General features: G+C 46.9%; 1 protein-coding gene across 2 annotated transcripts in view; it reads left to right on the top strand.

Annotated features, from left to right (window-relative positions):
- The window catches only part of PATJ (PATJ crumbs cell polarity complex component), a 391,552-nt gene that overhangs the window by 283,122 nt on the left and 85,405 nt on the right, over nucleotides 1-23,025 (top strand). Inside the window, exons 31-34 of one of the 2 annotated variants that reach the window (XM_056122283.1) lie at nucleotides 3,663-3,755; nucleotides 16,919-16,993; nucleotides 21,457-21,546; nucleotides 22,386-22,503. In XM_056122283.1, coding sequence (XP_055978258.1) covers nucleotides 3,663-3,755; nucleotides 16,919-16,993; nucleotides 21,457-21,546; nucleotides 22,386-22,503 — 376 coding nt within the window. The remainder of the gene's footprint in view (nucleotides 1-3,662; nucleotides 3,756-16,918; nucleotides 16,994-21,456; nucleotides 21,547-22,385; nucleotides 22,504-23,025) is intronic. The other variant, XM_056122284.1, reaches the window with a different exon arrangement.

Genomic DNA, 23,025 nt, shown 5'->3' with positions numbered 1-23,025 from the left:
GGAAGTGGCTCAAAGGACTGTAGAGCATCCTCTGCATGTGGGAGCTCAAGGCCTCCTTGCCAGCACATGGGATCCCCTGGGCTTCTCTGGGACCACCCTGACCCCTAGCACCATGCTGGGGGTTGTCCCCAGAACCACTGGCTGGGACTCCAAAACAAAAATGAACATGGATTTTAAAAGTAGGTAGACCTAGGATGAGCATGAGAGTGAATCCAACACAGGAAGTGAATGAGGCACAGATGTTCAACTCTTGGGTCTTTCCACCTCATTGGAAGATCAATTTTGAATGTGCATAGTTAATGTAAAGATGAGATGATATCCAATAAAAAAAAAGCTCAGAGTATCAACATTGAATTTGCTTTTCCAATTCAGTTTTTCATTTGATAGATAAAAGATTTCTGTGCTAGAATGAAATAGAACATTTGCCTTGCAGGTGGCCAACCCGTGTTCAATCCTCTGAACTTGCCAGAAGTCGTTTCTGAACACAGAACCAGGAATATGACTGAACACTCCGGGTGTGGCCCAAAAACAAAAGACAAAAATATATATATATATTGGCATACTAGCTTTAATTTGCATGTTGAAGTTACAAGTAAGAGTAAATATTCCCTATCAGAATTATTTTCCTTACAAGCTATTTCACCTGAATTTATAGTAATTCCCATATGGTGGTGTTTTTTTACAAAATAAAAACCGAGACACATACATGTAGATATTCTAATTGTTGCCTTATTCTCCCCTAGGCATCCTCACAAAGCAAAGAAACTTATGCTTAATTAACTCTAACATATAATATGTGATCATTTAAATTGAGGAGCTGCCTGATATGTTTTGGAATTTTAATGGGCCTTATTATTGCCAGCTGTCTCATTTACATTAACTAAATAATTTTAGAATTCTGTGGAAAAGAATCATCAAGAAAAATAAATACTCAGGGCTGGAGACACAGCATAGCAGGGAGGGCACTTGCCTTGCACACAGAGAACCCAAGGTTGATCCCTGGCAGCACATAAAGTCCCTGAATACCACCAGGAGTAAGCCCTGAGCACTACCAGGTATGGCCCAGTGCCCTCACCCAGCCCCCATCATAACTGGGGGAGGGGGGCGGGTGGGAGGGGGGAAATAGCAAATGTCTCCAAATATTTGGGCTGGAAAGAGCTAACTCAAACTGGCTGAGACAGGAAGTTAATGAATGAGGTCATAAAGAAAAGACTGCTGAGCACAGGGGGGCAAGGAAGAAAGGGAGAGGGGTAAGAAGAAGGAAGGAGGGAGGGAGGGAAGGAAGGAAGGAAGGAAGAAGGGAGGGAGGGAAGAAGAAGGAAGGAGGGAGGGAGGGAAGGAAGGAAGAAGGGAGGGTGGGATGGAAGAAAGGGAGGGAGGGAAGGAGGGAGGGGGGAGGCCATTCATTGTTTCAACCAGTAATTGGCAGATGTCAGGCAGGGACTAAGCATTGAATTTGAGAAATATATAAGATCATACAGGGTCTCATTTCAAAAGCATTTCCAGAGACCAGGAGATAGTGCATGGCTTAAGGCACTTGCAGCCAACCCCAGTTTCATCCCTGAAATCACAGATCCCTCAGTACCACCAGGAGTGATCCCTGTATGCAGAGAAGGGGTAAACCCTGATCGCTGCCAAGTGTGGCAAATACCCTCACCACCAAAATAGATCAATAAAACTGTGTCCTAAAGATTTGGGCTGGAGAAGATGCAGGAGTTGTAACTGATACTGGCTGAGACAGCTCTCGTCAAGAAGCTGTGGAGGACAGGGCTGTGTTGCAGAACTGGCATGACCCCATGATCCAGTGGTGCGTTCCAGGACACACTCTTTTCATCTCTGCTTTGTTTTGTCACTCACAGTGTCCGCTCCTTGCCCAGACCGGTTTTCTTCTCATAGTGGCCGCCTACATGCTGCTTTGAGCCTGAGAGGGAGGGAGCATTGGTGGGGTTCTTTTAGGCTCCAGGAAGAACTCAGTCTCCATAAGCCTCCAGAAAAATCTCTCTTAGTGTAACTTTTGCCAGAACTGAAAGTCATGCCCATTTTGGAAAGGATGCGTGCGTCCACCTGATAGTAGAGAACAGGGACCGGCTTTTTCTAAGGTGCATCCGTGGGGAACATAGTTAGTTACCAGGGGAAAGGGCCTTAGACTGGGAAGGACAGAAAACAGGAGTGAGTTCAGGTGAGGTGACTTCATTTCAGACAATGAGACAAACTATTTTATTCAAACTCTATTTTCCACTTTAGAGTAAATACCATGGTTTACCAAGTTGTTCATGATGATTTGTTACAGGCACTTAATATTCCAACCCCAATCCCCTCACCACTGTCACCTTCGCTCCACCATTGTCCCCATTTTCCCAACCACTCCTCCAGCCTGCCCCTGTAGCAGGCCCAAAATAAATTATTTTATGTTGTGGCTTGGAGCCAGCTACACATGCTAGGGGAAACAGCAGCTCAGATAGAGAAGGGAGCACCAAATAAAGGGTGTTGGAAGGATCCTCCCAGGATGGGAGAAGCATGCTGAAAGTAGACTATAGACCAAACATGATTGCCACTCAATGCCTCTTTTGCAAACCACAGCACCCAAAAGGAGAGAGAGAACAAAAGGGTATGCCCTGCCACAGAGGCAGGGTGGGATGGGGGGGATGGGGGGTGAGAGGGATACTGGGATCCGTGGTGGTGGTGGTGGAAAATGGGCCCTGGTGGAGGGATGGGTACTTGAACATTGTATAATTGAAACCCAAGCACAAAAATTTGTAAGTCTACAACTGTACCTCATGGTGTTTCACTAATAAAAAATTTTAAAAAATAAAAAATAAAAATAAATTATTTTATGTTGCTTGTGACCACTTAATGTCTAACAGAATGATCAAAAAATATTTCTGCAAAAGAAAATTTGTAAAAATTGTTGTATGTCACCAGGGGAACATTAAGTCCTTGTCTGCGGGTTTACTAAGCTGTTGTTGCAAGTCAAGCCTTCTGGTGTTAATGTTTTGTTAGTCAATATTGGTTGGCTTCTGTGTTATTTTCGATCCAATCTGGTGTGCTACTACCTAGGATCTCAGTGTTATGGAATTTGGAGATGTCAGCTCCAGAAAATCCAGACTATTTAACTGGGAAGTTGGGGTTGGAGTGATAGCACAGTGGGTAGGGTGTTTGCCTTGCACGCAGCCAAGCCGGGTTTGATTCCCAGCATCCCATATGGTCCCCTGAGCAACGCCAGGGGTAATTTCTGAGTGCAGAGTCAGAGCCAGGAGTAACCCCTGTGCATCGCCGGGTATGACCCAAAAAGCAAAGAAAAAAAAAACTTAACTGTGAAGTTAACAGAGCAGTTAGTTAACTCTGCATGGCTGCCAGGTCTTCTGGGAGTCTGGGGTGGAGTGGGGGAGGTCACCCACCCTGAGTCTTCAGCAGATTAGGTTCTCTGTGACACTTAGTCTGAGCCACTGGGGTCCAGCCAGAGACATGGTTTTAGCCTTGGATGTAGGGGTGGCTTCCGGGGCTTTGTTTGGGCAGGACCTGGCCCACCCTACCCCCACCCGCTAGTCCCCTCCCCCAGTCACCCCAGAGGAAGGAGACAAATTCTAGGTGTGAATCTGTTCCGTTTGTTGGGTCCACTGAGTGAAGAATGACATCTTGGCCTTCTCGTTGATGTCCCATAGGATCAGAGTGGCCCCGACACGGCTGACTGTGAGGAAGATGGCAGCCTCGATGTGAGCATTAAACAACTGTCTGAAAGTGAGAGCTCCAGACAGGTGAGACTCGTGACATTTTATCTTTTCTGTTTTCAATCTGCACCCAGATTAAAAACGGGACCAGGGGGTCATATTCAGGCCTCACACATGCTAGGTATGTGGTCTACCGCTCAAACTATATTCCCACCTTCCTGTGAGAATTTAGGGGGAGAGGAGGCTTTATGGTTATCTTGTACCACTGTGGGAAAGACCAGCAGTTGTGTTTGCTGTTTTAGGAGCTTTGAACTCAGAACATGCGGGACAGATACCCCCTTCCACCCCTTTCATCCCAGAAAACAGCCAGCTGGCACTGTTTTCTTCACTATTCAGTTGTGCTCTCTTGAGACAAAATAAATCTCTCTTTCGTATCTTTTTTTTTTAATCTTGTTAAGTATTGAAAACTGTCAAGTGAGGGCTGTGCTGAATTGATCCTAGAGGCAGAGACAGAAAGTAAATCGATTCTACTGATTTATGATAAAAATGCTAAAACTCACCCAGGAGCGAAAGCCTGGGAAGAAGTTGTTTTAGAGCCTCCAAAAATCAGAATTTGTGATACTTTGCTATTTAGTCCTTGTACTTTTTTCTGGAAACCTGGTGCTGGGCTCATTTCCTAGACCTTGTTGTGTGGGAATGCCGGAGACTGGACCGGAGTCTCTGTCCTGGCTTCTGCACGTAATCCCCACTTCTCTTTTGCCACTTGACATTCCCATCGTTAGCCTGCAGGTTCTAGAAAGAAATGTCACCCTGTTGTCCCAGCGTTTCAAAATGTCTTGCAAATCTCAAAGAATGAATCACTCAGGAAGGTCACCTTGATTTTATGAGAATGTGGAGGTGTTCATTGTACCCCTGGGGGCTTGGGAAATCGTTCATTTATCTTCTTTCAACTGTGAGGAAAGATAGATGAGGACTGACTTCAGACTCTGTGCCCGAGAAAGGGAACCGATTCTCTTTGTCCACAGGGAAAGGCCTCTGGGGTGCTCCAGGAATATATGCTGGGGTCCCCTTGGACAAACCTTGTAAGGCACTGAGGCAAACCTGCGGAGAGCTGGGGCTCACGGCACATTCTGAGCTCTGTTCTCACACCAGCCCCTCTAGGTAACCTGTGTCCTTTCCCAACAGGAACTTGCAGTTTGCACTAAAGACAAGGGAGAGGTGGAAGAATAAATGTCCCTCTCAAGGCTACTCATTTAAAAATTTTATTAACAAAGGGGGCTGGAGAAACACTATAGAGGTAAGGCACCAGTTCCATCGTGGTGCCACATAGAGTAGGTCAGGTGCACCTGAGGCACTCTTGAGCAGAGAGCCAGGAATAACCTCTGAGCACTGCCAGATGTGGCCCAAACCCATACCTCCTCCAGAAAATAGTTTTAACTAGGACTGTGGAGAGAGCCCATAAGGGCTGAGCACATGCTTTGGTGTGGGAACCCCCAGTACCACGTGACCTGAATGACAGGGGCCCCATGCAGCATCTTAAAAGCACTATTTCCAGGAGTGGCCCCCAGACCTCCTGAGCACTGCTTGAAAGGACAAAAATCAGGGCCAGAGAGGTAGCTCAATGGACAGAACACACATGCTTTGCAGACAGGAGGCCTGGGTTCACTCCTCCGAGCACCACCAGACAACCCCCAAGCTGAGCTGGAAATAGGCCCTAAGTACTGCTGGGTGTGGCCCCTCAAAAGAACCAAACAAGGGCTGGAGAGATAGCACAGCGGGTAGGGCATTTGCCTTGCACACAGCCAATCCGGGTTCAATTCCCAGCATCCCATATGGTCCCCTGAGCACCGTCAGGCGTAACTCCTGAGTGCAGAGCCAGGAGTAACCCCTGTGCATCACCAGGTGTGACCCAAAAAGAAAAAAAAAACACAGAAAAGTGGCAGTAAGACAGCAAAACATCTCATTCCAAACCTAGGGGAGGGATCCTAGCACCATGGCCTTCACCACTAATCTTTCAGGAGAAGAAGGGTGGCTTCTGAGCTTGGCAAGAAGAGGAACCAATCCACGTGGATAGATATGGATAGATGTATTTAGTTATGGATAGGTGTAGATAGGTATGGATAGGTATGTTTACGTATAGATAAGTGTGGATAGGTATAGATAGGTGTAGTTAAGTATGGATAGGTATGGATAGGTGTGTTTAAGTATAATACATGTGGATAGGTATGAATAGATGTGGATAGGTATGGTAGGTAAGGATAGGTGTGGATAGGATGGATAGGTATGGATAGGTATGGTAGGTGTGGACAGGTATGGATCGGTGTGGGTAGGTATGATAGGTGTGGATAGGTATGGTAGGTGAGGATAGGTGTGGATAGAAGTGGGTAGGTATGGTAGGTGTGTGTAGGTACGGACAGGTGTGAATAGGTAAGTGTTTGACTCTTGTTGGAGCAACAGTGGCCTAGAGTAAAATTTAAACAGTAGAAATCAAAGAATTGAGATTATAGACAATGAATCTCAGATTATTGTCTTACTTTTTATACTCTGTTCAAATATACATCCCCACAGCAAGTTGTCACGGTCACGGTCCTCCTGTTGTTCATTGATTTGCTCCAGCGGGCCCAGTAACGTCTCCATTGTGACACTTGTTACTGTGTTTGGCATATCAAATATGTCACAGGTAGCTTGCTAGCTTGCCAGGCTTTGCCGTGCGGGTGAGATACTCTTGGTAGCTTGCCGGGCTCTCCGAGAGGGGCGGAGGAATCAAACCCGGGTTGGTTGGATTGGCCACATGCAAGGCAAACACCCTACCCGCTGTGCTATTGCTCCAGCCCTGCTATTGCTCCAGCAAATTGTAGCTAAGCTTATATAAGGGCTACCTTCATAGAGGATCCTCTGAAGAGCTCTTAATGCCTTTGCCCAGGTTACCTATTTCCATAGTCAAGTTAAAGCCTGTCGGTCCCCCTGCTTCAGTGCTCTTGCCATTACTGCATGCTGGTGGACTTGTTTCCTATCTCAGGTGTCCCCCGACACACAACCGAGAAGTGTATCAGAATCCCAGAGGTATTAGGTCTCTCTCAAAAACTGTCAAGGGTGAAACTTGTTTTTAGGCAGCTGATCAGACGAGGGTTTGTGAATCGTAGATTCAGTGGTGAGAGACTGGGGCAGGGAAGTGTCTGGAATCTATTTCAGAAATTTAGGTGAGAGCCTGCTAAAACTTATTTTTTAACCTTTAAAAAGGAACATTACAAAAGCTATTTGCAAACTTGCAAACCCAAGTCTCATCATTATTATCTCACTAGTTTATTATTTTAATGTGTCAATTTTCCCCTAAAATACTATTGTTTATTTGCAATCTTATTCCATCTCATCCCCAAAATAATCTTATGGGGGGGGGGGGGGACATAAGGCAGGAATTATTTAGACCTTAATCTGCTCAGTAAAAGGTCACAGAACCAGAAATGGGAAGGATTGTCTCTCAGCCCTGGTGTCTGCAGAGGGTGACTCCCTAAAACAGTGCTTTTTCTCTTGGTGGTTATTCTGTTGAGAATATCTGCATGAGTATGGTGTGCTCTTTTGAAGTACTATATTTCAATTCTTTTCCCCCGCCCCCTATTTTTATTGAAATATGATCTCCAACACTACTAATTATACTTTTCAAGGGAGCAGGAGAGATAGTGTAGGGATTCAGGGACTTGCCTTGCACTGCAGCTGACCTGGTTCACATCTCCAGCACCACCGGTGGTCCCCTGAGCACCACCAGGAGTCACTCATGAGCACAGAGCCGGAAATGGCCTTTAAGCAGCACCTTATGTGGCCCTCAACACCTTCCCTAATAAATGAACTTTTTCCTAAAAGATGTGATTACACTTCTCGTGCATACATTGTCCTAATTACCCCCATCACCAGCATACCCACTTCCCTCCAGCAGTGCCTCAAGACTCCTTCCCAGCCCCTGCCCCGGTAAGTAAGCTCAGATCTATAGAGAAAGTGCCAGTTCTGATGCCTTTAGCCATTTGTTCCGTTAGGATGTTTCTTTCTATCCCCCATATGTGACCGCCTTCTCCACCAGTGCCCCACCCCCACTTTCTCTAATTGAATCACTGAGATACACAGTTACAAAGTTGTTCATGATTGGGTTTCAGTCATACAGTGCTCCAACACCATCACCCTTCCCTTCACTACTGTACATTTCCCACCACCAATGTCCCCAGTCTCCCCCCCCCCCCGCCCCCAGCCTGCCTTGATGGCAGACACTTTTCTGGTGGGGAGGGGAGCGTTTTAAAATATATTATTATTATTGTGGGGCGGAGCGATAGCACAGCGGGTAGGGCGTTCGCCTTACAAGCGGCCAACATGGCCGACCCGAGTTCGATTCCTCCGCCCCTCTCGGAGAGCCCGGCAAGCTACCGAGAGTATTCGATATGCCAGACACAGTAACAACAAAGTCTCCAATGGAGACGTTACTGGGCCCGCTCGAGCAAATCGACGATCAACGGGAGGGCCTTTTATTGTGGTGGTGGTGGTGGTGGTGGTGACACCTGTACACATGCAGAATAAAGCTAAATTCCTATGTCATTCATTTCTTAAGAGTATAAACATTGGAGCTAAATTGAATTCAGATCCACCATTGACTGGCAAAGTAACTTTAAGCAAATGACTAAATTTTAGGACCTCCATTTTTCCATCTGTAAAATGGGAGAAAGGGCCACCATGACAATGAAAGTCAGTAAATAAAGTCAGAAGAGCCATGTAGAGCCAGACTCACATTCAGGGGGATTCCTGGCTAAGGGAAGGCTTCCAGGGTGCTACATATGACGATGTTATTCTGAGGAAAGCATTAGCAATTAGCCACGTGCCAGTGATCTGTCCCAAGTGAAGTGTTCACATATTACATGGAAAGCGGAAATGAAATTTCCCGCCTGACGCATGCCGTTGTCAGTAATAATATATCACATTGACTGAGTGCCTCTGTACCAGGCTCTGGTCTAAGCTCATTTACATGGCACTTTTACAGGGTTCAACTTAGCATTGAGAAGAGCTACACCCAGATGTTCTCAGGGATAACTCTCAGTGACTTTGCACTCAGGGATGGTTCCTGGCAGGCTCAGAAGACCATCTGTGGAGTCAGGGATCAAACCCGGGTCAGCCACACGTGCAAGGCAAGCGCCCTACCTGCTGTACTACCTCATCAGCCCCGTGTATCTTTATATTTAGTTTAGTTTAGTTTAGTTTTGTTTGTTTTGTACCACAACCAGCATTGCTTGCTTACTTCTGGTTCTGTGCTCAGGGATCACTCCTAGTGGGGCTCAGGTGACCATATGGGGTTCCGGGGATCAAACCCAGGTTAGCTTCATGCAAAGCCAGCACCCTACCCACTGTACTATCTCTCCAGATCTGGCACTTACCCTTTCAGTGAGTGTCTGAGTCATCTCCCAGCTCTGCCTGGCTCCGGGTCTAAGCAGGACTGTCCTCAGGGCCACCCTGCCGTCCTGCTGCTCAGGGAAGCTAAAGAAACACAAAGCCAGGACAACAGTTGCTCTGAGATCAGAGCGTCGCGATTGTCCTTTCCTGTCATCCAGCATCTTCAACTGAAAATTTGAAAAGTGTGACAGAGAAACAGAGATGCTGAAGGTCACTTTTTACAGCAGTGACAGCAGTCATTTTCATCTCCAAACAAGTGTGTTATAAAAGGGAAGGAACTGGGCCAGAGTCATAGTACAGCAGGTAGGGCGTTTGCTTTGCACACGACCAACCTGGGTTCGGTCCCTGGCATCCCATATGGTCCCCCGAGCATCACCAGGAATAATTCCTGTGTGCAGAGCAAGAGAAAATCCTGAACATTTCCAAATGTGACCCAAAAAGCAAAAGGGGGGGAGAGAGAGAGAGAGAGAGAGAAAGAGAGAGAGAGAGAGAGAGAGAGAGAGAGAGAGAGAGAGAGAGAGAGAACTAAAATTCTCCAACAAGCTAACCTAACCCGCGTCAGCATTTTATACCTCTTTGCAGTGATGCACTTTCATGCGTTCGACTTTCTGCTAAGGTGATACCTGAGCTTCTCAGCTGGTAGTTGCGTGTGACTAGTTTTCTTTGCCACTAAAGCTTCTCTCCCACCCCGCGAATGGTTTGCACAAACAGCCTTCACTGGAATGTAATTTTACCGTGTGATTTTTTTTTTTTCCATCCAAACAATAGCCATTATTGAGTCTTTCTTGCGTGTCAGGCAGTGCTCTGTGCGTTTGGTGATGAATAAAAAAACGACCTGCATGCTTTGCATACAGGAGGCCCAGCTTGGATCCCTGGCACTGGGGTTCCTCTCCTGCCCAGCACCTTCAGGAGAACCCCCTGGGTACTGACCTGGGAGTAGCTTCTGGGCACTCCTGAGAGGTGTTGAGTGTGGTCCCAAAGCAAACAATGACCCTTATAAATCAGCTTACAAAAAAGGTGTACTATCTCACTCACTATCAGAGAAATGCATACAAAAGTCACTGTGACATACTACAAAGATGACTTTGATAATAAATAAATAAATAAATAAATAAATAAATGGCCAGGAAGATAGCTCAGAGGTTTGGGGCTCAGGTCTCAACTCCTCAAGGTCTTGAGTTTGATCCCTGTCAGGGGGCGGCCTGGGGGCTTCCAACACCATGGTTCCAAGAAGCCCCACATCGCCAGGCTACAGCATGGAGTTGTCCAACCCAGTGAGCACCGCTTGGGCAACTTGTCCCAAATATAAGATATAAAGTCACAGAAGATGGCATAGAGATGGAGAAAGTGGAGCTCTCACACATTGCTCAGGGGAGAGAAAGATTTAATAGCCCTCATTTGGAAAGCAGTTTTTAGTTTCTCCACATATTAATATAATTGCCCGGTGATTCATCCATTCCCCTTTGGAGAGAAAGTCTAGCATCTGCCCACAAAATATTCACATGTCAGTGTTCAACACTGTTCAGGATAGTTCAAGAAACAGAAACAACCCAAACACCTGCTAACTGATAAATAAACAAATTGTGGTGGAAAATTACTTAGCAAGTCAAGAGAATAAAACATGGGCCCGTGACCTTATAATTCGATGATAGAAGTGTGCAGAAAGACAGAGTCACAGAGCCAAGAAGTCAGCGAGTGGAAGCCTGTGGCTAGGGGTGGCCAGAGGGTTCTCTCTGAGTTGGTGAAAAGACTCTAAACTTTGACTCTAAGGCCACGTGGACAGCTCTGGATGGTAAAGCCATTGCATTATTGATTTCAAGTGGGCAGATTTTTTAGCTGTTCACTTTATCACAATAAAGAGGTTGTTAAAAGAACAGTAGAAAGAGAAAAGAAGGAAAGTGAGATTCCATCAGCTAAAACCGAATTAGAAATGCAGAACTAACGTCTAGATGAAAAATTATATGATTCTGTCCAGTAGTTGTTATCTGATCCTGCCAGGGTCTTTTTGAGCTGTCCCTCGAGATTTGGGAACTCTTAAATGTTAGATAATCTGCATGAGTAGAAAAGACACATTTACTTTGCCCATCAAAGTGGAAGTGAGAGCCCAGAGAGATAGAACAAGGGTGAAGCACATGCTTTTGCACACGGCCAACCCTAGTTTGATCCCTGACACCATATATGATCTATTCCCCTGAGCACTGCCAGAATTAACCCAGGAGCAAAGTACCAGGAGAAAGCTCTGAGCACCACAAATAGGGTTGGGGAATAAAGAAAGCTTGAGGACCTGGGGAGACCAGCTCAAACGCTGGACATGACCTTTGTATGGAACCCTGAGTTTGATGCCCAGTACCACATAATTCCCCAGGACTCCTGGGAGCAATTTCTGAACACTATACCCAAAGTAGCCCCTGAGCACTGCTGGGTATGCCCCTCTCCAGCTAAGTAACATTTTTGTATTTCAAAATGTTCAGACTTTTCAGACTGCAACATTTATCTTTGCTGTTTTTTTCATGAGGAAATCTAATTTCTAGTATAAGACTAGAGAAACAAGAATATTTCATGTGTATTGGGATAGCAGCCAACACAGAGGTTCTTGTGGGTTTGTTTTGTTTTGTTTTTTTAATCTACCAGTGGCCAAGGAAGCATGAGTTGGCTCTGAATTAATCATCACTAACCTGTAGAGGTGATGACATAAAAATCCAAAAATTTCACTAACCATGCATTTTAGAGCAACCAATGGTACCATTAATGATGGCCGCGGGTTCTGGGGCCGAGATCTCCAAGCCTACCCGGATTTGGGCCGAGCATCCTCCACCCAGACCCTCCAAATTCCAGTAGGCGGGGGTCACACCCACCAACTGGCCCCCTGGCGCCGTGTAATCCCATCAGCAGCCAAGACTCAGAGACTATAAAAACTAGCTCCCAGAACCGCGCGGCCGCATTCGCGCCTTACTTATTAGGGCCGCGCAACATCTTATTATGACATCTTATTATCTCATTCCTACTTTGGACAAACTGGCAGGCTACCGAATGTAGCCTGCCCACACGGCAGAGTCTGGCAAACTCCCTGTGGCGTACCCAATATGCCAAATACCAGTAACAATGATGGGTCTCATTCTCCTAAAGAGCCTTGAATATAATCTCAGGGCTAGGATGAAGGAGACGTTACTGGGGCCTGCTCGAGGCAATCGACAATTAACAGGATGATTTGTGATTTGTGTGTGAATGGTACCATTGAGTACCAATCAACTCTAATACAATGCATTAGGATCACTTTGTTCTCTCTACCTCCCTATATGATCCATACACAGTTTTCCAAAAAATGACATGAAAAGATATCAGTACTCAGAAAATAATTTTAAGAATTTAATAGACCCTTAGCACAGCTGGAGAGCCCCCCACCCCACCTCCCCACCCCCGCCGGAAAAAAATCCTGGGGACCGGAGAAATAGCACAGGGATAGGGCATTTGCCAGGTTTGATCCCCTGGAACCATATATGGTCCCCGGAGCACTACTGGGAATGATCCCTGAGCACAGAGCCAGGAGTAAGCCTTGAGCACTACTGGCCCCCAAATAATAACAAAAACAAAATCCGGTTTTTATTTCCTGCCTTTCCACCATCCTCTTGCCTTCACTTGCTTCCCTCATCCACCAAGACCGGGCAGAGCCGAGGCTGTGCAGGGAGAGAGGCAGGAGGTGATGGAGGAAGAGACAGGGACAGGAGTGGAGAGCAGGAGAAACGTTCTTCTACCCCGAGAAGCCTGGGGAGTGTTTAGAACAGGGTCAGGATGGAGTCATCGGGAAAGATGCCTCCTAGGGTGGGCCCAAGTGGCAGTACAGAGGGGAGGGCACTTGCCTTGCACACACCCAACCCCATTTGATCCATGATATCTTCTGTGGTCTCCTGAACCCTGCCAGGAGCGAGTCCTGAGTACAGAGTCAGAAGTAAGGGGCTGACCCGCTTGGAGCAGAAAAACAAATGGACTATGTGTTAAACCGCGCCAGCATGCCTGCCTGGAGGGGAAAGGGTGTTGCTCCATTCGCCCAATCCTCTCTGGAAAGAAAGATGGTGGCCGCACGGGAGCCTTGTGGACAGCAGGTTTGAGCCGGGGGTGGGGGCAGCAGGGACCTCATGGGAAGGGGGTCGTTCTGGGCCGTACTTCACGCCCGACCGAGGTCACCAGCTGCCCCCCACGAGCGGCTCTCCGGCACAGCCACGACTCCAGAGCACAGAAACCAATCTCTTAACTATCTAACTTTTAAATAGAAATACTTCCAGGGTTAATAAGTAAAATAGCAGAAATACAAAACCGCGCGGGACATCATTTTATTCTTAAACCCAGCTGTAGAAAGCAAATCATTTCACAACCCTGTTTCAGCATGTCTAAGGGGGGGGGGGGGGTCGTAAACTCTAAACAATAATTGTGCATCTTCTATCGAAACAATGTATCTAGTCAAAGTAGATAGAGTATTAACTAGAACTCATCTGCCTCACAGGAATTGGGAGGGGTGGGAGGTGGGGTTCTATTGGGGTTCTCGGTTAAAGAAGTGTCCAGACAGTCTGAAGTGTCCAGACTGTCTGGAGGCAAAGACAACAAACTGCTGGAGGCCAGAGCGATGGCACCCAGGTTAAGGCTCAGGCCTTGCACACAACAGGCCCTAGTTTTTAGGCTTTTCATTAATGTTCTAACACCCAATCCCACCACCAATCCCACCAATCCCGCCATGGCTTGTGAGTGACCAGTCAGGGGTCATCAGGGCAAGCAGCCTTGTGAGGAGTGAAGTGAACAGGGTGTGTTGAGCCTGAAAGGGGTGAAATTCAAAATCTTCCCACAGGTGGAATTGTTTTGAAAGATCAGCCTCTCAAGTAAACAGTAGGGGCCAGAGCCATAGTACAGCAGATGGATAGATAGACAGACAGACAGACAGACAGACAGACAGATAGATAGATAGATAAGGTGCTTGCCTTGCACCCAGCCAACCTGGGTTCAATTCCCTGCATCTCCTAGGGTCCCATGAGCCCCATCAGAATACTCTGGGTAACTTGCCAGGCTCTCTGAGAGGGACAGAGGAATCGAACCCTGGTCGACTGTATGCAAGACAAACACCCTACCCACTGTGCTATCACTCCAGCCCTAAACTAAATAAAAGTTTACTTATAGATAAAATAAGTCTGAGTGAATGAGAGAGTTCTGGCCATGAAATGTGTTGTGTAAGAAGTACTAAATTAGGGTCCTCATACATTGGATGTAGATTGCAGTCTCGGGGCAGGAAGTGTGAGCTTTTATCTCCAGAATCCCCAACCCTGGTCTCCAGCCCTTTGATCCATCTCTTTGGCCCAGAATCCTTGGGTTGAGGAACAAGGCTACTCACACACCGAGTGTTGAAAGTAGGTAAAAGGATATACATGATAACCTTTCAGCATCTGTATTGCAAACCATAACGCCCAATAAGGTGGGAAGAGGAGGGAGAGAGAGAGAGAGAAAGAGAGAGAGAGAGAGAGAGAGAGAGAAGGAGGGAGGGAGGGAGGGAAGGAGGGAGGGAGAGAGAGAGAGAGAGAGAGAGAGAGAGAAAGAAAAAAGAGATGCCTGCTATAGAGGCAGGCTGTGTGGGGCCAGGGAGTTGTGTTGGGGGAGGGAGGCAGAACTGGACCACTAGTGCTGAGAAATTTACACTGGTGGAGGGATGGGTATTGGGACATTGTAAATTGGAACATTGAGACCCAATCATGAACAACTTTGTAACTGTGTGGTTCACAGTGATTCTCTAAATATATTTAAAACAACAACCACCAAGGACACCTCACACACTTCCGTCCAAGCCCCTCCCTAAGCCCCACTTCGTTTCTTTCTCCCCCAAGTATACTATGGACAGCCCCCACCCCCAAAACAGAATCCATCAAAACAATTACACTCATCTTCCCCGCCTTGTTCAGACCTGGAGGCAGGCATTCCTACAGAGTTGACTCTCCAGTGATCAGGGTCCAGGTAGTGTTGCCAGTTCACAGAGCCATCACTTATCTCACTCACCGCCCTTTAGCTTCACTTTCCCTGAAGGACCAAGGGTGCTGCTTTTTGAGTCTCGACTCTCCACATTCCAGGACCTTCAGTCTAAACTTACCTTCATGGCTTGCTCCATCTTCAGTGAAGACTTACTTTTTTAAAATTTATTTAACACCATGGTTTACAAAGTTGTCCATCATACAGTTGTTTTAGGCTTTTCATTAATGTTCTAACACCCAATCCCACCACCAGTGGGACATTTTCTCCACCATTGTCCCAAATTTCCCACCCACCCCCAAAGCCTGCCCCCTTGAGAGGCACAAAATAATTTATGTTCTATTGCTTGTGACAACAAAATGGCAAATGAAATTATTGAAAAGTAGTTTCGCAAAAGGAAAATTATGAAATATGTTGCCTCTCACAAGTCATTGAGGATTTACTGAGATGTTTGTTGCTAATTGTGCCGTCTGCGTTGTTTGTTTGCTGAGCTTAGTGGGCTTCTTTGCTACTTTCCCATCTGATTTGTTGTGCTTCTGCTGGGCTGTCAGTATTATGGGATTTGGAGGTGCCTTGCACGAGCGCGTGCTCCAGGATCTGTAGAACCGGGTCCATCCTCAGCCTGCTCCCCTCAAGGGGGTCCCAGAGTTTTCAGCCTTAGACCAGTGTATCTGTGAGTTGCGTTGTCTTGGCATCTCTTCCGAGATCAGTTGGAAAACTGTGAAACTGGTGTTTTTTTCTTTTGAGGGGGGAACTTTTTTGAAAAAACAGCTGTGGGATGTGGGTGCGGCTGCTGGGCTTCTAGTACTAGAGGCAGAGGGGGTTGGGGGAGGCTTCCATCCCCTACTCTGAGAAGACTTCAGAGTTTTCAGCCTCAAAACCGGTGTACCTGGCAATTTCTGTCTGCTTGGTTGTCTCTGCAGAGATTAGTTGTGAAGCGTTTGAATGGCAAAGGCTGTGTGGAAACTCTTTTTTGTCCCTACTGGCATATCTTAGGAGAAATATATTTCTAATATTAGAATTTGAACCCTGAAAGGATTTAATATTCAACATAATTACAGGTGTCGGGATTACTGGTGTGAGAGAGGGGGAATTTATCTAGCTGAAATGAGTATCAAAGAATATCTGAAAGGTAATGGAGAGAGACTCAAGGGCTGGGGTACAGGTTCTCCACACTGCCTTGATGTGCTCCCCATACACAGAAGGTGTGTCTGATGGGCTCAGACCTGACAAATCTAGAGGTCAGAGCAATAGGACAGTGGGAGGAACGTTCGTCTTACATGTGGTCAAACCAGGTGTGATCCCTGAGCACGGAGCCAGGAGTAAGTCCTGAGCACAGCCAGGTGTGGCCCAAAAGCAAAACAAAACCAAAAACCTGAGAAATCTAGAAAGGTCAAACAAAGTAGCTGGGGACCAGACTCCGGGCATTGGCCTTGCTTGATGGAACTGACCCCGTTTTGGTCCCCGCCGGAGGTATTTGGCATTTTGCCTTTAGAGGGATTGCTTGCTTGTTGACCTTGATGTTAGAGGTGTACCTCCTAGGTCCACAGTGCCGTGATTACTTTGCACATGCGAGTCCCAGGGTTCACTGGCCAGTACCATCAACAGTGGGAAATGACAAGTTTGAGCTTGTTTCTGAGAGGTAGTCTAGACCAAGGGATAGGACTTCTGTGCCACTCTCATTGTCCATTTGTTGAGCCAACTGACTCTTGCTGAGTGGTGCGCATGGGGCTCTATAGTGAATAAGTGTTGGAAAGTGTGTGTGCACACACACACACACACAAACACACACAGTGCCACTAATGACTGCCTCTTGTGTGTTTCAGGAGGACACGTCCCCGGTGACAGGACAAGGCATGCTGGCCGAGCCACAGAGGGCACCAAAGTGCCCAGCGGACCATGTATGTAGCTCACCCTTGAGGGGTTGCTCTCTCAGGAGGGGTGCGTGATGCATGCTGTCCCAAAGCAAAGGAGGCAGCTGCAGTGACCTCAGGCCCTTCAGGAGATGGCGGCAGGTGATGAAGAAGTCAGCCCAGGACCGAATTGCTGCTTCTGTGCACAGGGATGGAAATACCCATCGTCCATCACCCCATGAACACAGAGCCAGGAGTAGCTCCTGAGCACTTTGTGGGTGTGTCCACCTTCTACCTCCCAACCCCCCCAAAAAGAGAATTTCACTATATTTTTTTTTTTGAGCCACACCCAGCTGTGCCCAGGGTATTCTCCTGCCTCTTTATTCAGGCATCACTCCTGGAGGGCTCAGGGCATCATTGGGTATGTCAGGGATCAAACCCGGGTTGACTATACAAGGCAAGCAACATACCTGCTCTACTATCACTCCAGCCCCTAATACTAACTGGAGTGGGGTTTTAATATTGTGGGGTTTTAATATTGTGGGTTTTTTTTTAAATGTCCTTTATTACTTCTTGGTTTAGGGGCCACACCCTGTGGTGTTCAGGGCTCCTCCCGGTTTGGTGTTTGGGGGACCCTGTGGTTCCAGGGAGAGAACCCAGACTTCCTGCATGCAAAGCACATGCACCTTGAGACATATCCCTGGTCTCTATCCTTAGGAACTATAGTAACAGATTCGTTGGCCAGCTTGTGATCGAAACCTTTTAAGATGGAAAATTCCATACCCGCAAAGAAGGCTGTTCCATTTTGGAGCAGCTCATCCGCCCAGGAAGTTCCTCAGACGAAGCCGATACAGCTGAGACACAGGGTCCCTTCTCTTTGGCAGTGCCACAAAAGGCTTTGAGTCACTGTTCCCAAAGGAGAACCCTGTAGATAGCGAAGTCCTGGGGCTGGGGCAGTAGTGCCAATGACAAAAACAAACCAGAAATAGCTAGTATTAAAGTCCTCCGGGGTTCCCAGTTGTGGAAGGTTTATTATGTACTTTTCTCTATCTTTTCAAATTTATTTTTTATTATCTCTTTATTATTATAGGTTGAGCGGGTTGTGGTTTTTAGTTTGTTTTATGGTGGAAGGTGAGGGGAATTGTCTGTTTTAGTGAAAGATTGGAACGTCAGGGCCTCCAGAAGTAAAGCAAATACTCTACCACCTCACCCCATCCCCAGCCTCTGCATTTCTCTCTTTGTTCTTCATGAAAACCTTATAAGAGGCAGGGGTATTGCTGCTGATTTACAGATGGGTTCATTGATTTACCTATGGCCATAGTACTAATTGGCGGTAACAGACTTAGCAAGAAAGCTTCCTTTCAGTAGTGATTTAAAAAAAAATTCCAGCCTAAAGAGCTGATAGAATATAAAATCTTTCTCAGGAACACTGATTACTGTAACTTATATATACCCACAGAGGTTTTTATAGTCCCCAGAATTCTCCCTGTGGGTCTCCTAGAAATCCGTTTCCCCTGGTTTAAGGATCCATGGTTTAATTTTAAGCAGTATGTAAGATCACACAAACACATACAAGCCTTCCTTGGACTTCACACACCTTCATGCCAATTTATTTGGCCTAGGAGAGAGGTCCCAGAATCTATAAACTGCTTCCTTATAGCTCCGATTAAGAAGACAGTGCTGAGGCTGGGGCAGTAGCACAGCAGGTAGGCCGTTTGCCTTGCATGCATCCCAACCCGGGTTTGATTCCCAGCATCCCATATGGTCCCCCGAGCACCACAAGGGGTAATACCTGAGTGCAGAGCCAGGATTGACCCCTGTACATAGCCGGGTGTGACCCAAAAAGCAAAAAAAAAAAAAAGATATTGTTAAGAAGACAGGGTCACATGAGCCCCGCCAGGAATAACCCCTGTGCATATTGGATGTGGCCTCAAAGAAAAGCAAAAATTAGACAAGTAAAATAAGACAGGGTCAGGAGCCTCTGTTGAGTTGGAAGACTTAGAAAAGACTTTCCAACTCTTCATTCTAATAGAATAACATCCAATGGCAAATCCAAACTTTCAAATCCTTGTGTGGAAAAGCTTGGTTCTGTGGCTAGGGATCATGATCACGATCATCCTGTTGTTTGTTGATTGCCTCCAGCAGGCACCAGTAGCGTCTCCTTCGTCCTAGCCCTGAGATTTTAAAAAGTGCCATCAAGGCTCTTTCAGGGTTAGAAGAATGAGACCCATCATTGTTACTGGTATTTGGCATATTGGGTACGCCACGGGGAGTTTGCCAGATTCTGCCGTGTGGGCAGGTTACATTCCATAGCCTGCCAGGTTGTCCAAAGTAAGAACAAGATAATAAGATGTCTTCCGGGAGCTGGGTTTTATAGTCTATGGGTCTTGGCCATTGATGGGATTACCTGGCACCGGAGGCAGATGGTGGGTGTGACCCCTGCCTACTGGAAGATGGAGGATCTGGGTGGAGGATGCTCAGCCCCGATCCAAGCAGGCTTGGAGATCTCAGCCCCGGGACCTGCATGGTTGTGGCTGGTTGTGGAGGTCTTCGGCTGCCAGGGCTCTGCTCTGGTCATGGAAATGAACATTTATCATCACCCCCACCAATCAGAGGTCTGCCTCAGTAGAAACTTCCATTATTATATGTGAGGCCAGGGTTTGGTCTCCAGCACTGCAGAGAGAGAGAGAGAGAGAGAGAGAGAGAGAGAGAGAGAGAACGCAATTGCATTTACATGTACACAGCTATTTCTAGAGGGTTTTAGTTTTTGTTTTTTGGGGGTTTTTTTTCTTTTCTTTCTGGTCACACCCAGCAGTGCTCAGGGGTTACTCCTGGCTCTGCACTTAGGAATTACTCCTGGCCATGCTGGGGGACCATACGGGATGCTGGGGCTCAAACCCAGGTCGGCTGAGTGCAAAGCCAACAGTGTGGGCCCACTGTACTATTACTCTGGCCCCATTCCTCATGTTCTAATTGCCTCTCAGTTCAACATCTTCTGGGAACCCAGTGTGCTCTATGACACAGGATACTCCGTGGACCCACACCGTGAGGATGAACAGCATTTTCTGCTATTGTGAAATTCATTGCAATGTTTTTGTACTTCTGTGCTTTCCTGTTTTCAAACTCACATGATTTGTCCATAAGACAACACTGCCGCTGGCATTCAGCTTTGTTATTGGCATTCTGTCTCCGAGAGAAGACAAAATGAGAATTGAACGGAAGCGAGGTACAAATTAAGATTAGGTTCAGTTGCTGCCAGAAGTGTCACTTTAACATCACCGTCTGGGTGTGATCAGATTAACAATATGCTATCTCCAGTGTCCTGGAGCCATGGACCGCCTCTCTGATTACTGTACTGTCGCCATTTGGTTCCTCTGTTCTCCTCCAAATGTTGTCGTCCCAACCCCCTGCTTTTGGGCTAAAACAGCTGCTGCAACTATTACTATCCTGTTGGTATTCCAGTTAGGGAGAAAGGAGGGTCTTCAGAGAATGACCTGACCAGTTCCTGTCTGTTTTTAGCCAAAGACCTGGATTTAGTCTGTCTGTGGACAAAGGTAACTTCCAGGCAGCCTAGAAATGTGATTTCTAGAAACATTAGATATCTTGACGGTCCTACTGTTCTGTTTTCCAGTGGCAACGCCCTTTATTTTGACCATCTTTTGAATGATCTCTTTCTCTTTTTTAAATATCATGTGTTTTGAATAAATCATTTTGGAGGCAGGGTCATACACAGAGATTTGGGGGGCTACTCCTAGCAGTGCTTGGGGAATCATGTAGTGCTAGGGAGTAAACCCAAAGCACGCCCCCCCAACAGAGCATACAGTGGTGCTCCAGCCCTTTGAGCTACATTTTCTGCCCTTGAATAAGTTTATTTTGGCCGGGGAGGGTGTACACACTTGGTGTTGCTCAGAGAATATCACTGCCTCTATGCTCATGACTAATCCTTGGCAGTGCTCAGGGCACCATATGTGGCACAAGGATTTGAACTGGGGTTGGCCACCTACAAGGCAAGTGCCTTACTTCCTGCACTGTCTCTCTATCTCTGTGATTTTATGGCTTCATCGATAAGTCTGCAGTCATTATAAAATGATAGCGATACAAAAATCCCAAGGGGGAAAAAATGAGCACCTGAGAATCAGTGCTAGCAGCAGTTTGACAACCACTTAAACACATGGAGCATTCTTCAATCACTAGCTTTTAGGGCCTCCTCTTCCTCTCATTAGCCGTGTGATTTCAAATACGTCACTTGACATTTGGGCCTTGATTTCTTTCTCGGTGAGAAGGGTGTTGTCTAGCTCTCAAGGCAGTTCTCACAATTAAAATGAATCCACGGGTGGAAAGTGTTTTGGGGAGCCAGAAAGCACAGTATAGCTACTCAGTGAGCAGGGAGAGGGAGAGAGGGTGGAGTTTGGTCACGTGGTTGCATGTGGCACCGCACCTTGTGAAGTCCAACCCTCCTCAAATCTCGAGGTGCCGTTTTTCTAGAGCAGTTACCTTGATCCTGTTTCTAGACTCCAGGGCCAGCCCGGTGCCTCGCTGCCTCCACCAGAATCTTCCAGCTGGGCCTGGGTTCCCTGGCTAACTACAGATCCAGAAGGCAGGTCAGGCTACTACCTATCTTTCATAACTGCCTGATATGAAGCATGATATTCTTTGGGATTGGGGGTGGGGGAACTATTTTTTTCCTTTATTTTTCTGGTTCTAATATTCATCGGAGGTATCCGTCACACACATCCCAAATGACAAGTTCATTTTCCAAAGCTCGCCCAGCCAAGGTCCTTGCTGAATTGTAAATCCATCTCCTCCTCTACAGCATCCATGTCTTCCCCCAACTCATTTTCACTCAGTCATTTGCAAAACATTCCACCAAAGCCCTGCCGGGTTCCAGTACCGGAAACCGATGGTGAAGAGTGGAAGAGTGTTGGCCAAGTAAAAGGCAATGCCTGCTTCTGGTGTGTAGTAGGCTGTGTAGCGTCTGCTCCTGCCCCTCAAAATACTCAATCCACCCACCCAAAGCATCTCTGGGTAGAGTGACAGAAGAGATGGGCAGTGTTGTGTGCTCAGAGTATCAGCAGCATAGGTCGGTGTCATTGGCCACAGCACAGATGTTTGGACTTCACCTCAATTTCATCAGGATGAATAGAAACGGTCCAAATTCTTGTCCTGGAAATTCTGGACAATGAACCACCATCTCTCCGGCACATCTGCATCTTTCCTCCTGTGATCCATCCTCCCCTGAAGCATCTTAGATGTTTAGTAAAGAAGCATGGGGACCAGGGCCCAAATCATGGCCTCCTTCCTCTTGCCACCTGTCCATTCTAATTTCTCCAGGACATCACTGGACTGCATCATCACTTCTGTAGCGAGACACCAATCGTAGCATGTTCTCTTGCTCCCTTTCTCCTCTTGAATGTTGATCTAATTCTCCTTCTTTTTGCAGGCTGTCAGTCAGATGAAACAGCAAAAGTGTTCTGCGAAGGCCTCCTTCAGTTTGCAAGAGATACCCTTAGCGCCAACTCCATCCTTCCCATCACCAGATGCAGACGTCCCCAGCTATGGTACGGTTCTTCCTCTGAGCCCAGCTGCACTGGGTCATCAACCCTGAGACAAGTAGGGTCCGGGCCCCAGGAGTTCAGACCTTGTACCCTTCCTCAGCTCTGTGCTTGGGGACCCGGGCAAGCCACTGATTTTCTACACTGTTCTCCTCACCTCTGTCATAGCCTATTGGTTTTGTTTTGTTTTGTTTGTTGTTGTTTTCGAGGGGAGTGGTTTTGGGGAAATTATAACTGGCCGTGCTTAGGACTTACTCCTGACTCTGCTCTCAGGGATCACTCCTCGAGGTTTGGGAGACCATGCAGGATGCCAGGTCAGTCTTATGAAAGGCCAGTCTGGCCTATCGCTATTGGAAAAGAAAAGTATTAGACCAAAAGAGACCCTCAGGAAATACTGTTCGAGCTGAGGCTTACAAATCCCTCACCAACTGTGAGTCCCCACTCTTCAGAACCTTATTAAACTGAATTGTTAGCTTTGCCTATGTTGATAGAAGCTATTTGAGGATTTCATTTTCAGTGTTCAGAGAA

The sequence above is a fragment of the Sorex fumeus genome, unplaced genomic scaffold (assembly GCF_029834395.1).
Source record: "Sorex fumeus unplaced genomic scaffold, SorFum_2.1 ptg000045l, whole genome shotgun sequence".
NCBI classification, from domain to species: Eukaryota; Metazoa; Chordata; class Mammalia; order Eulipotyphla; family Soricidae; genus Sorex; species Sorex fumeus.
This window is presented reverse-complemented; position numbering and strand designations above follow the sequence as displayed.